Genomic DNA, 15,222 nt, shown 5'->3' on the forward strand with positions numbered 1-15,222 from the left:
CTGCAACCTCGGCCTCCTGGGTTCAAGTGATTCTCCTGCCTCAGACTCCCGAGTAGCTGGGATCACAGGCATGTGCCACCACGCCCAGCTAATTTTTGTATTTTTAGTAGAGACGGGGTTTCACCATATTAGACAGGATGGTCTCGATCTCCTGACCTGTGATCTGCCCACCTCGGCCTCCCAAAGTGCTGAGATTACAGGCATGAGCCACTGCACCCTGCCAAAAAAAATTCTTTATTTTCTACTTCTTTACTACTGATTTTAAAAAGTTAAACGAATCAGAGAGATTATTTTATATAATATAAAATTTGGGATTACTCACATTATCAGAGAATGGTGTGTCTAAATGAAAATCAGTGGAATTTAACTGACTGACAGACTCATAAAGTTGCAGCAATTTTAGTTTATTGGCACAAAACTGCAGCAATCCTTCGTCCACAGACTCAAATTCTAAAAGGAAGGAAAAGTATATTTAAGAGATATGTTTAACAGACTCATAAACAGGCTTTTCTTTCATTAAATCTCTCAATATTACATAATTCCCTGATGCTCTGATGTATTAAATATTGAGATGCTTAAGCTATACCAGATTTTGAAAGCAAAGATAATTTTTCTGTCATGACAAAACGTCTAACTTTTTAAATAAAATAAAATGCTCTAAAAGTAGGGGGATAAAAAAGAAGAAAAAGGAAGGCAGAAATATTTTCATGTAATACTTAAAATTTAAAGAAATTATCTGGAAATACCTTTGAAAAGATTTTCCCTGACTCCATAATTTATATACTGTATCAATATTTATATCTATTATAAAACAAATTATTCTTAAAAAAGGGAGACACTGAAAATCCCCCCAAATCTTATTTTAAATATAGTATCATGAAATATTGTTCAAGTTCTTAGAGCCATAATAAAATCGACCATACAAAATAATTAAAGTTTTTAGGAATTTCAATTTTACATAGAGCTTGAAACTGATGATTTTGTAGAGCTCCAACAATGGTATTTGGTTTACTACAAGACCAGTGAAAGACAACTTTTCACTTACCACATTTTGGGATTTTGTTAACGCCTTGAGGGGTAGGAGGGCTTTATAAGTATACTATACTTTTAAAAAGAGGTGTTTATTTCTGACAAGTGGTATACACTAAAGGAGTTCACTATTTGCCAATGTCAGTTTTATGTATCTGTTAAAAAATGGTTGAACAAGAGTCTCAAAATTAGGATGTTTGAAGCCCTGAAAGAACAAATTATAATTTGTTTAGTAAGCCACTTTAAGCTGGCTTACACATAATTAAAACACAAAGCTGGTTTTACACAATTAATATGACAAGCAAAAGTCACAACTAGATGATACCAGTCCACTGAACACTACAATTTAACTGATGTCAGGAGTTAAGAATAAATTGAATTTTTACTAGTTCAGTTGGATGGAATATGGTGTTACAACCCCAGTTTCAAGTGTAATCCCTTTTCAGAAAAATACATTTTGACTGATTGATTGATTGATTTTTAAAGAATAATGTGATAGTACAGACAAATTTTGAGCAGCAAAAAACGATCAGAAAATTCAGAACTAACAATCTGATTGTTGTCTGTGATTTTGGAAGTCCTTAACTCTGTTCAGGAGGGAAACTGATGGGAAAATACAGATGTTATACACTAACAGAACATTAATACAAAGTACAAATATTTTTTATTATTATCTTGATCAAAATGACACTATGTGCCCCACTAGAGAAATCTGTTCCCTCTTGTGAAGCTAAAGAAAAGACAACGGCAGCAAGAGAACTTGGTTGTTTTTCCCATACCACCAGGTAACTTGCCTTCATTACAATGGCTTTCACAATGTTCTACAGCTAGATAAGAAAAACAGCTTATCATTCTATACTGACATCTTTCCTCACAATTAAAAAAAAACCTTTCCAATAACAAACAGTCAATGCATTCACAGATAGCTTAGATGAAGATCAACTACATACATTAAACAGGGAATAAATAAGATTCCTCATTTCATATACACATATATCTATATATATCTTCCATTAAAGTAACATGATGGTATCATAAAGTCAGTAGCTTTCTATAATCAGAGTTAGAAAATTTGAGTTGAGAACATAACCTCCTATCAGTACAAACTCTATTACCTTGATTTTTTAAAGTGTCCATTAAAGTCTGAGTGATGTTTCTAAGGCAAAAAAATGGTAAACGTTCACTTGCCAAAATGCTTTCCAAAGCCTAGAAGAAAGATATTGAATAATTCTAGTAATTATAAGGCAATGATTTTTTTTATCTTGTATTTATGCCCGCACTTTCACTACCTCAAATTTCAAAGGAAAGCTCTATATTTAAGATGTTTTAGTGTACATACCTTAAATCTCAAGTTGCATTGTTAAGTAATATACAATCAACTTCATGTCACCAAATATGATATAAATGACAAAAAGTCCAGGCTGAGAATAAAACTACTAGAAGACAACAGCTACTTAACAGAATAGCCAAATCCAAACAGAAACAAAGACAAGCTATTTACCAAGAGTTTGAATATGCCTATACTATCTAGGCATAAATGAAAAGCAGAGGTTATTGTCACGTCAATAACAAAAGCTGCCAACAACTTAGTTATAGCTTAATTACTGCATTTGTGCATGGCAGACAGAATCTACAGGCCATGCTAGATAGATACAGTACCTACCCTACCCTACCTCTCTCTCCTCACCCCCACAGATATTTAAGATTCTTCATAACCAGTCCCAAAATATCTCTTCATGCCTAAAGTAGCAAGTATCAGAAACATCAATGAGTTAGACACAGCAGTTAAAGGTCACATTTATCCTTTCATATTAGCACATTAAATTGGATTTTAATCAATGAGATTAAATAGTTTAAAAAGTAGGCTGAGAATGTGGGATGAGGCAAATATCCAATCATAACACAAGAACCTCTGTGTGTTTGTCCAGGAGAAATGGGCTTAGAGGGTGGCTCAAGACGTTGGTCAGGCCTATAATGAAGCAACTACCTGGAAGCAATAAAGAAAGTAACTAAAAGAGGCAAGTATCCAGGACAAGCATAACCTGCTCCTGTTCCGCCTATGATTACACAGGCTAGCAGCTAGCTTACCTTCTTCCTCATTATTCAGTCTCCCAAAGCCTAAACTGGTTTCTTCCCTCCCTTTAGTCAGTCTCACAAGACATATAACTTTTGTTACTGGGTTTTCCAGTGTTTTTAATAAAATTCACAGCTTCATACATGATTCAGAAGTATTGTTTAAAAAAAAAATCAAGAAGACAGTTTGCATTATGCTGGTTTCCCAATTTTGTTATTCTACAATTTAAAACAAGAAGAAAGATGGCATCAAAATGAGAACTGTGTGGGTTATGGCCCTTTCGACTACAGAGGTCTCAAACTGTCTCTCTAGATGCCCACTTTGTCGTCATCATGTCATCTTTAATAACTGAGTCTTTGCCCTGAGGAAAATGAGAGCCAATTAGCATTGTCAGTAGAATGGAAAACACGATTAAAAATCACACAGACTTTTCTGTTCTACAATAACACAATAAAAAGTGTTTTAAAAACTGACTGTAACAGAAATCACTATTCACTAAATCCTCCCATGTATGTAGCTGTAAAATAATAAGAAACATACATATTGGTCTACGGCCCCAGTACCTGACACAGAGTTCCTGTAATTTCCTGAATAATGGGGGTGCTAGGAGTTTATTTTGTTCTAATGTTTGGTCTCTGCCCTAGTTCATGAGTCAGAACTCTTAATCCCTTTGTGGACAGAGGTGCTAGGCAAACTTTTTGTTCTAACATTTGGTCTTTGACCCCCAGTTTCTAATGGGGAGCTTCTAAGACCTCTAATTTCCTCTAAATTCCTCAGAGACTCTTTTGTTCTAAATGAAGCCTCTCATGCTGGGCTCCTGGAAAGCTTCAGAATAAGGAGTTGGTTGCCAGTGGAACCAACCATATATTTGAGGATTGGAACTTTTAGCCCAATCCCTGACCTCTGGGGAACCACGAGGGGCTGAAGACTGAGTTAATCACCAATGGCCAATGATATAATCAATCACGCCTACATAATGAAGCTTCTATCAACACCCAAAAGGACAAGGTTTGGAAGAACTCCTGGATAGTAGAGGTTGAACATGTAGAGGTTCCTGAATAGTGGCCTGCCAGGAGAGGAAACGGAAGCTCTGCAACCCATCCCATATGATTGATGCTATGCAGCCCTTCCATCTGGCTGTTCATCTCTACCCTCTGTATTATCCTTTTAATAAATGGGTAAACTAAGTAAAATGTTTCCCTGAGTTCTGTGAATTGCTCTAGATGAACCCCAAAGAGGGGTGTCATAGGAACACCATTTTATAGCCAGTCAATCAGATATATAGCTGACAACCTACTACTTGTGACTGGCATCTGAAGTAGGTAGAAGTCTTGTAGGACTGAGCTCTTAACTTGTGGTGATGATCTCATGCTATTATCTTCAGGCAGATGGTGTCATAATTGAACTGAATTAGAGAATAACCAGCTGGTGTTAGATGGAAAATCTCCCAAAGAAATTGACTGGTGTGGGGCGGGGGAAAAGAAGCCCAACATCTAGTGGCAGAAGTGTTGAGTGACTGTGTTTAAGAGAAAAGAAAAAAACCACTGTGATACGGTTTTTTTCTTCTATTTTCACAGTAGCATTATTTTAGATGCTGTGAATTATAAAACTCAAGTATTTGGTAAGGTTCCTACTTGAAGGAGCTTAAAAGGCCTAAAGAAAAAAAAAGTTGGGGGAGTTATGACTAATACATATGAGATAATTAGAAAATAAGTAGTCATTAAGTATCCAGCTCTGACTGAAAGTAGAGCAGAAGTTCAGAATTATCCATGTAGATCGAAGCATTAAGTAAGAATTTATAGAGTTAGGACTTGAATAGCATTATGAGGGCTTTGGATAGGAGGAGTGGGAGTAAAAGAAATCACCCACGGTGACCATATAATAACCACGAGCCTGGCAAAAAGTAAAAGTCTAGCAATACCATGAAATGTTGAGACTGGGGAGTAACAGGGACTCATACAGAACAAGTGGGAATATAAGTTAGCACAATTATTTTGAGAAACAATTTGCTATCAACTAGTACAGCTGAGGAAGCTCACACCCTAGCAATTCCACTCTTAGGTATAAACTCCAGAGAAACTCTTGCATGAGGAAATATGTACATGAGGAAATATGTACACAGATAAGCAAAGCATCATTGTTTGTAATGGGAAAAATCTGGAAACAATCTAACTGTTCACTGACAGGACAGTGAATAAATATTAGTCAGCAAGTGGAATTTGTATGGCATAGTGAATGAATGAATTACAACGATAGCTACATACACTAATATGAATGACACAGAAACATAATCCTGAAGGAAAAACTAGTCACAGAAGACATAGGGCATGACTCCATTTATATAAAGTTTGTAAAGGCAGGAAATGCATCAACAGGTTTCAAAGAAGCCACACAGAAATGATGTAACTATAAAACAAAGAAAAAGAAAGAACAACAAAATTCTAAATTGCGGTTACCTTAGGGATGAGAGAAGGGAATGGGACTGAGGAGGAACACTCTTTTAGAGTTCCTGGTAAGATTGTATTTCCTAAGGTGGGTGGTCATACACACATATTTCATATATATATATATATATGTATATATAAAATGTAGGGATGTGTATGTGTGTGTATATAAAACACACTCAGATGTATGGTAATATATATATATATTTTTTAATGAGATAACAGGAACTTCCACATGAAAATATAGAAAGGGATAAACAATAAAAACATGAAAAGAAGACTTCAGCCTGCCATGTTTGGGGGAAATAGGAAAATAAAGATTTTAAGGAGGATGTATTATAGCATAGCAGGAAAGTTCACGTATTATATACACTTACTTGTATTTTGGTTGCAGGGTATTTAATATCAAGAATTAATTCCTTTATTTCTGTTTCAACCAAATCTATAAAGAAAAAATTAATCAAGGTAAAATTTTAATTTTTATAACAGTGAAACATTATTCTGAAAGAAAATGAACACATCTATACTATCAATGAGTCTAAAGGATTTTTGAGTTCTCTCACATTAATGTTTCCTTGCTATAAATTATAACACCCTCTAGATGGCAGACTTCATCCTTACAGAGCAATTCCAACAAGTACAGGTGATCACTTGCATCACTTGTACCTCACCTCATTCTGAAAAGGAGTTGGGCTCATCCATGGATTATTTTGATTGCTCCATTCAGAATATTTTATTGATTCAAAAGATGATAGAACAATATGCTTTATTATTAGTACGACAGAATACCTACCAAGATTGGGGGATTTTGTTTTCAGTAAGGCTGCTAGTTTCTTCACTAGGTGCATATCCTTGGCTCGTTCACTCTTCTTATCACTAAAACAATAAATATAACAAATTCTTACAGAATATGAAATTGTTTTCTTTCTAACTCTGACGTACTCCAACTATTTTTTCCTTTATGTGTTTCCTATTTAACTTCAAAGATATCAGTCTAAAGACAAAGGAAACAACAAAATAGCAACTATAAAGCAGAGTACAACAAACCTAGGAACTAAGAAAAGTTAGCAGAGAAGCATCAATCAGCAACACTGGATACACCTTACCTCAGTGCTAAATGGAAGGGAACGTTCACTGTTTTCACACTTCCAGACACTGGATCAACAAGACAGATCTGATAAGTCTGTGGCTGCCAACTCTGACTGGTAACATTATTTAAGCCCATTATTTTATATCCAGGATACAGTAGCCTAAAAAAACCACATATCAATATGGTAAAAATATTAGAACAAGGAGAAATGCCAAAAAGTGCTTTTATTATAGCTACAGAACCCAACATTATTATCAATTTAGGAGCATTAATATGGCAACTAAATACTGATAGCAAACACGTAAGTAGAGCAGGGCTCAACTAGCAGAGTTCTGCTTTGTTAAAAGATTCTATAAAATAAAATGAATGCAATCAGGCCCAGGTTTCAATGGCAAACAAAGCATTCACTTCACTTATCACTAGGGCAATCTGAAGGAACCTTTCCTTTTGAGCCTTCACAGCATAAGTCAGGGACAAATGTCAGCAAAGAGCTAACTTTAATTCAGTAGCGAGCGTTATCATGGCATTTTCAACTTTTTTTTTTTGGTTATTAAATAATTATAAACCAGGCACTCACAGGGAAAACCACAATAAAGAATATTGTAATTCTCAAACTTGTAATCTAATAAGGAGCTTTAGTAAAAGCTTTATTTTAATAAAAGCATTCCTAGTTTTCATTTTGTAGCCAGCACAATGCCAGCATTTGCAGCTTACCTGCAGTGCTTCCCCACATTGAAAGCTCCTACTCTAGGTCCCTGCTGTGTGCTCCACACTTCTAAAATTCCCCTTCTTGGAGCATAGATCACAAGGAATTGAGCTACTCGACTTGGGCCCTGAGAATTTCCAAAGGGAGAAAACTCTGCCTTTTCTGGTACTCTTTCATGGAGGTCCTCTACAATTTGAATCCATCCAATCTGTGCATCGCGGTACCCTTAAAGATAGAGGGAAAAGGGAGTTAATTACTTAATCTAGGTTCCACAGCAGCCTCCTGAAGTACTCTGGAATAGTGGGGGTGAAGTAAGAAAAGCTATAAAAGTAAATATTTTTTATTATGGAATAGCTTAAATAAAAAATAATAAATAATAACCAGTCTATCACTAAGATGTATCAAATCTTAGTACTTTGCTATATTTACTTCTGATCACTTTTTCTTTGTAAAAAGAAAATACGCAGTGGCTCACACCTATAAATCCAGCACTTTGGGAGGCCAAGGCAGGTGGATAATCTGAGATCAGGAGTTCAAGAACAGCCTGACCAACATGGTGAAACCCTATCTCTACTAAACACAAAAAAATTAGCTGGGCGAGGTGGCACATGCCTGTAATCCTAGTTACTTGGGAGGCTGAGGCAGGAGAATCATTTGAACCTGGGAGGCAGAGGTTGCAGTGAGCAGAGGTAGCGCCATTGCACTCCAGCCTGGGCAACAAGAGCAAAACTCAAGAACAGAAAAGATTATAGATATAATTGAAGCTACCTGATTACCCCTCCTGATCCCATTCCCTCCCCTTCCCAACCAAGCCGTTTGGTGATATGCAGATAGAGAAAAAATATGGGCTATAAGGCGACAGGAGGAAGGCCCTGCACGGGAGAAGTAGCTGATGCTGTCTTCCATTTTAGGGTGGCCCCCCTCTTATAGGCAATTGATCCTTCTTTCCAAGTACACAATGGAAAGAAAACTGAATGCACCAGCTGCAGAAAGACAGGCAATGATGTAAGGAATAAGATTGCCACAGGGGATTTGGAGCAGTCAGTACAGCTTTGTTTTCTGTATTTTAGAAAAGTCTTGCTGAGAACACACCTTTGATATTGTTTCAGAAGACAAACACCAAAAAGAAATGATATATCTGCAGTACTAAAATTATTTCTACAGACACTTAGACATGTAGTAGGTAAAGACTGCCTGCCTCTGTCTGTCACTGCAGGAGTTCTTTGGCAAGAAGGTGACAGTGGCTTCAATCTGTCCAGAGTAATTTAATGACCTCAATCCATAATTCCACAGATTTTAAAGGACAGACAAGATTGCACCATAAATTGTGGTCTACACTGACATGTTACTATTCCAGATGATTCTAAATAATGTAATCATCCCTTCTTAGTCAGGGAGATATTATTTTATTCAGGGGTTGACAATGTGCCCAGTTAAAAGATATTTTCAAGTCTCCCTTATAGTTAGATGAGGCCATGTCACTAAGTCCTGGCTAATGTAGATAATGGTTGAAGAGACTTTGGGGAATATCCTCAGAGCAGACTGAGTCAGCTGTCAGGAGAAGCCGTCTTCCTTTCTGCTTCCTTCCTGGAATGCAGCTAAGAGGGCTGTCTATGAGAACCTTGAGTGGGGAAGCTACAAGGAAGAAGACTGCACGCATGAAGACACTGTGGTCTGTTACTCAGGTCTGTTACTAACAGCTGAATGAAACTCCCAAGTGACATACTTATTGACACACCAGGTGAATTGACCCAAGCATATGGATATAAAAGTCAAGTAAGTGAACATGGGTTTTGCTATTTTAAATCTGAAAGACTTGGCATTATAGATTTGGGAAGAATATTTGGCTCAAGAATGGCTTTGTGAAGGGGAATAAATGTAGCAGGAGCAAGAAACTGAACTCAGAAATTGACAATGACAGTGAGAATTGAAAGAAAGTGCATAAGGTAAAGGTTAAACATGGCTATGAGGTGATCAAACCTTAAGAATGTATCAACTGACTACTCGATCAAGTGGTTGCTGATCCGAGTTCACGTCCAAAAAATAAAAACACGTAAACATAAAGAATTAAACAGAATTATCAACCAGAAACTGAAGGATTATAACACTGCTCAACTATTGGGGTAAAAAGTAATTGTTTTTCTGGATTGTTGTAAGAAGTACCTTTCCACATGCGTATTGCAATTCCTCTAGCTACATCCAGTAAAATAACTCTGCCGAAATCATCTGTTACTGCTGCCAGCGTGTTACACGGAGACAGACATATGCTTTCACCATGGCGTCTAGAATCCGGAAGTCCAAATCTGATATTTAAAAAGAAAATAAAAGCTCAAATCACATTCCAATTCAGAAACATGTAACAGAATAATAAAATGCATAAATAAAATAGGCTGAATCTGTTTTTATATAAAGAAATATGAATTTTGCCTGGATTAATAGTTAATTTATTAATCACAACTGACATTTGTAACATAAGATATATAAAAGAAATAAAAACACAGTTCTATGTAGGTTTTCAATAGATACCCACAACCCTACACCTTTAGAGAATATAAAGTATACCTTTATTTGATTAAGAGTTATGCCATACAAAATAATGTCCTCACCATCAACTAAATTTGAGAATTTGCTCCCACACAGGTATCTCTGTCTATCTTAAGTTCTTATTCCTAATCTTTCTCTTTTTTGTAAGATATCAGATCCTGCTGAAACCAATCTGCCTGAAGCAAAAACTCTTCTTTTTCTAAATAGTTATCTCTAAACTGCTGTTGGTCTACAATTGACCTCATTAAAATTGTGAGTAAAATAAAAGTAAAGAGGTACTAAAAAAGAACTAGGAAACTCACTTTGAGAAAAGTCCCTGAAACAAAGATGCTCAAACTTTGTTACATCTATTTGAGATTCACAGGGCCATTTGGCTAATTTCTTGATTCTTGATATTAGGAAACGTGATATGCTACAATATATTTTTTAAAAGGATGAAAAAAACTTAGATGATATACAATAAATTTTAATAATTAGTTGGCTCTCTTTAGGTGAAGAATATCCATAAAAAGGAGGATAAATAAACAGAACTATTTCCCTTCATGGTGGTACTTTATATTAGGTGATAAAAAATGATTTTAAAACAAAACCAAACATTAGAAAAAATCCCTCTGTCTAAAAAATACTAATAAAAAAGAAACAAAAATCATGCTCCTTCCACCAAAAAAAAAAATATCTCACAAATACACTAATACATTCTAAAGCACTACTGAAATAAACAAGGAAGTACAGGCCAGGAGTCTTGTCTAAAGATTGCTTGAATACACGACTCCTGTTTTTACTTTTTTTTTTGAGACTGAGTTTTGCTCTTGTCCCCCAGGCTGGAGTGCAATGGAGCGATCTTGGCTCACTGCAACCTCTGCCTCCCAGGTTTGAGTGATTCTCCTGCCTCAGCCTCCTGAGTGGCTGGGATTACAGGCAAGTGCCACCATGCCTGGCTAATTTTTCTATTTTTAGTAGAGATTAGGTTTCACCATGTTGGCCAGGCTGTTGTCAAACGCCTGACCTCAAGTGATCCACCCAACTCTGCCTCCCAAAGTGCTAGGATTATAGGCGTGAGCCACTGTAATCTACCAAGATTTTATTTTTTTTATAAGAAATCACCAAGAACTTTTAAAGTTTATATAACTTAATAACAAACTAAACTTTTCAAAGACATTCAACAGCTATCACTAAACCAATTCTCCTACAACTAAGCTAAGTTTATTTGTTAATAAGCACATTTAAGAAATACATCTTGAATACCTACTATATAACAGGGATACAGCTGTGAACAAAACAGGTAAGAATCACTCTTCACATAGAGTTTTACATTCTAGTGAGGGAAAAGCATCCCACTGTAATGGCTTTCAGAAGTTCCAAAGTCTTATGAGATCAGCAAATCAACCAAGCAAATGAAAAGACCATAAATATAACAGTACTTTTCTAAAAGGACTAAAATTTGAGAAGCATGACAGACTTGCCTTACAGCTAATGGGGTAGCTGGCTCAACCTTTGGCTTTTGCTTCTGGACAGCTTCTTCTTCATGCTTACCTTTCCAACCAAGCCAACCACTGAAAAGAAAGAAAACTTAGAATAAAACTGAGCTTTCAGGGTTTTAAAGTCCAAGCTACCAAAATATAGGTTAAAAGCAAGCTAGATACAAATTAGATATTTTTTATTTAATTGTTAAGTAATTACCTGGCAGCATTAAATAAAGCAGAAGTGAGTTTACTTGCAACTGCTAGTGCAACATGGGATAATAACGGTTGTGTGCTTCCCTGAAAAACAGAACATTTGAAAGAAAATTCAGTAGCTTACAAAAAAACAAACATACTTTCTAAATAAAGCTTACTTTAAAATACTTTGAAAAGTTGTAAAGGCTGGACTACCAACTCAGCTTCTTTCAGAGTACAGTAAAAAGTTTATTTTAGGAGCAATATAATAAAAAGTTTTAACTGTATAGTTTAAAAATAAAATCACCATTAGCCTATGTTACCATTAGAATTTCCCTCTTTAAATTCCAATTCATTAAAATAAATTTTAAACTAGGATATTAACATTACATTATTCTAGCTGGACTAGCCAACTCTTCTCTCTCTCTCTCTCTCTCTCTCTCTCTCTATATATATATATATATATATATATGCACCCACATACACACACATTTTTATAAAAGTAAAAAGATATTTTGGACAATTCTGAGAAGCATGCTTTTTAAGTGAGAAACAAGAGCTGCCAAATCTAACACTCAACTTTCCCCTATTTTAGGAAGCAATTTTCACCACTTATAACAAGCATAGTTGGCAGCTTGTTCTGTCTTTACAAATTCCTCATTTACTCAAATCCCTAGTGGGCTGACATCATTAACAAGCCTGAGCTTCTGACTACTGCAGCAATATTTAAAGAAATCTCAGCTATCAAAGAACTCAGGGCTTCAGAAACAAAGAATTTTCTTTTATACTGATTTTAGTACCTTTTTAGTTAATCTAAAGAATTTGGAAGAAAGCTAGTTGAGATTAATGTTAGTTTCAATTGAAATTTAGAAACGTGAACTGCTTAATCTTCTAAAGCTAAGCAAGTTAGCATATCCAATTTGTAGACAAGTTGTAAAATCAAGAGTTGCCTTCCTCATGATCAGTGATAAAACTCATACCTCTAAAGCATAGAAGAAGCCGGTAAATGGATTGGACCCTACAGTGATATACTGAGACATGGCAGGTGGACTATTTTTAATTGCTGCATTAAATCCACCTATATTGGAGGCAGTCTTCATTTGATCAAAGGGGGACAGAGTCATAATACCTAATGATAAAGAAAAAAAAAAAACGTGATTTGAATGTACAATGTTATTTTGGCCATTACATTTTTACTTCAGCTCCATTCTAAGATGCTAAACCCTTAGTTTTATTCAAACAAAAGTCATTTTAAGAGCTACAAAATCAACATCAGAAAATATTTTGCTGGGCACAGTGGCTCACTCCTGTAATCCTAACACTCGAGAGGCCAAGGCAGGTTGATCACTTGAGGTCAAGAGTTCGAAACCAGCTTGGACAACATGGTGAAACCTCATCTCTACTAAATATACAAAAATTAGCCAGGTGTGGTGGTGGGTGTCTATAATCTTAGCCATCTGGGAGGCTGAGGCAGGAGAACTGCTTGAACATGGGAGGTGGAGGTTGCAGTGGGCCAAGACCACAACAATTGCACTCCAGCCTGGGCAACAGAGCAAGACCTCGTTTCCCACCCCAAAATTAAAAATTCCATCTATAATTTCTATAACCTATAGAATAAAACCAAAACTTAATTTTTTGAATAGATACAAAACTCAGAGGTACCAGAAGTATATAGTCCATTTATATCCCCAAGTACCAATTCACATCTTTTTTTTTTTTTCTTTTTGAGATGGAGTCTCACCCTGTCACTCAGGCTGGAGTGCAATGGTGTGATCTCAGCTCACTGCAACCTCTGCCTCCCAGGTTCAAGTGATTCTCTTGCCTCAGCCTCCCTGAATAGCTGGGACTACAGGCGTGTGCCACTATGCCCAGCTAATTTTTGTATTTTTAGTAGACACAGTTTCGCCATGTTGGCCAGGGTGGTCTCAAACTCCTGACCACAGGTGATCCGCCCACCTCAGCCTCCCAAAGTATTGGGATTACAGGCGTGTGCCACTGCACCGGCCCTAATTTGCTTTTTAGTAGCAACAACCAATATAATTGTTTCTTATGCTGTCTTCCAGAGATGTTGTATACACACAAATGACAGACCATCAAATAAGTTGATGCGTGCCTCACTTTTTGTGTTTAACAAAACATCAAGAAGACATCATTCTTCTCAATCATTCTTAGTATTCTATTATATAGACATAGCATAATTGATCTGACCTACTGGTGGACATTTGGGTCATTTCCCATCTTTGGGCACTACAAAGAATTCTACAATATATATATCCTTAATGTCTTTGCACACCTATATACATCTATCTATAATGTACCTATATACATAAATTCTTAAAAACATTAGTGCAGGGTCAAACAGGATCTACATTAAAAATATTTTTTGGCCGGGCGCGGTGGCTCAAGCCTGTAATCCCAGCACTTTGGGAGGCCGAGATGGGTGGATCACAAGGTCAAGAGATCGAGACCATCCTGGTCAACATGGTGAAACCCCGTCTCTACTAAAAAAAAATACAGAAAATTAGCTGGGCATGGTGGCGCGTGCCTGTAATCCCAGCTACTCAGGAGGCTGAGGCAGGAGAATTGCCTGAACCCAGGAGGCGGAGGTTGCGGTGAGCCGAGATCGCGCCATTGCACTCCAGCCTGGGTAATGAGAGCGAAACTCAGTCTCAAAAAAAATATATATATATATATATATATTTTTGAGATGGAGTCTTCCCCTGTCACTAAGGCTGGAGTGAAGTGGCACTATCGCGGCTCACTGCAATCTCCACCTCCCAGGTTCAAGCAATTCTCTGCCATGGCCTCCCGAGCAGCTGGGATTACAGGCACCCTCCAACAGGCCTGGCTAACTTTTGTATTTTTAGTAGAGGCGAGGTTTCACCATCTCAGCCAGGCTGGTCTTGAATTCTTGACCTCATGATCCACCCGCCTCAGCCTCTCTAAGTGCTGGGATTACAGGCGTGAGCCACTGCGCCCGGCCTTTAAAAAAATTTTTAAGTACTACCACACTGCATTCCATAAAGATGGCGCTAACTTATACGCCCACAAAAAAAGCTGAGACTACTTGTGCTCTGTATCATTCCAAAACAGTGAGAACACACACTTTTGAATGTCTGCTCTGTAGTTCAGAAATCCCCAATGTTTCATAACAGAGACTTACTTTTCATTCCCTTAAAACTCTAAGGGCAAAAATAGTTTGAATGTTGATAGCCATATGCCTTGGTAGAGTAGCAGAGGAAAACCCAGTGTCATTTAATTTCACCTGACTGGCAGAGAGAAGAGGGGAAACTGAGCTTAGAGAGCTAGGAAGTAAGGAACTGCTGCTATTCTAACATATGTGGACTCAGGCAGTGTCTTCAAACTTGAGTACTCATACAATACGTGAAGACACCCCCATTGAGATAACCTGAACTCAAATATACCATAGAATGAATCAATTTACAGTTTCTTTTTTTTTTTTTTTTTGAGACGGAGTTTCGCTCTTGTTACCCAGGCTGGAGTGCAATGGCGCAATCTCGGCTCACCGCAACCTCCGCCTCCTGGGTTCAGGCAATTCTCCTGCCTCAGCCTCCTGAGTAGCTGGGATTACAGGCACGCACCACCACGCCCAGCTATTTTTTTTGTATTTTTAGTAGAGACGGGGTTTCACCATGTTGACCAGGATGGTCTCAATCTCT

At 37.0% G+C, this 15,222-nt stretch overlaps 1 protein-coding gene across 1 annotated transcript in view; it reads right to left on the bottom strand.

The window, feature by feature from the left end:
• RAB3GAP2 (RAB3 GTPase activating non-catalytic protein subunit 2) overlaps window positions 1-15,222 on the bottom strand; it is a 107,533-nt gene that overhangs the window by 35,289 nt on the left and 57,022 nt on the right. Inside the window, exons 10-19 of the mRNA XM_039463429.2 lie at window positions 12,523-12,671; window positions 11,568-11,647; window positions 11,351-11,440; window positions 9,507-9,646; window positions 7,352-7,568; window positions 6,654-6,797; window positions 6,341-6,423; window positions 5,925-5,989; window positions 2,145-2,235; window positions 323-450 (exon numbers count right to left, since the gene is read on the bottom strand). Of these exons, the coding sequence (XP_039319363.1) occupies window positions 323-450; window positions 2,145-2,235; window positions 5,925-5,989; window positions 6,341-6,423; window positions 6,654-6,797; window positions 7,352-7,568; window positions 9,507-9,646; window positions 11,351-11,440; window positions 11,568-11,647; window positions 12,523-12,671 (1,187 nt within the window). The remainder of the gene's footprint in view (window positions 1-322; window positions 451-2,144; window positions 2,236-5,924; window positions 5,990-6,340; window positions 6,424-6,653; window positions 6,798-7,351; window positions 7,569-9,506; window positions 9,647-11,350; window positions 11,441-11,567; window positions 11,648-12,522; window positions 12,672-15,222) is intronic.

This window comes from Saimiri boliviensis, chromosome 14, assembly GCF_048565385.1.
Source record: "Saimiri boliviensis isolate mSaiBol1 chromosome 14, mSaiBol1.pri, whole genome shotgun sequence".
In the NCBI taxonomy this organism is placed as follows: Eukaryota; Metazoa; Chordata; class Mammalia; order Primates; family Cebidae; genus Saimiri; species Saimiri boliviensis.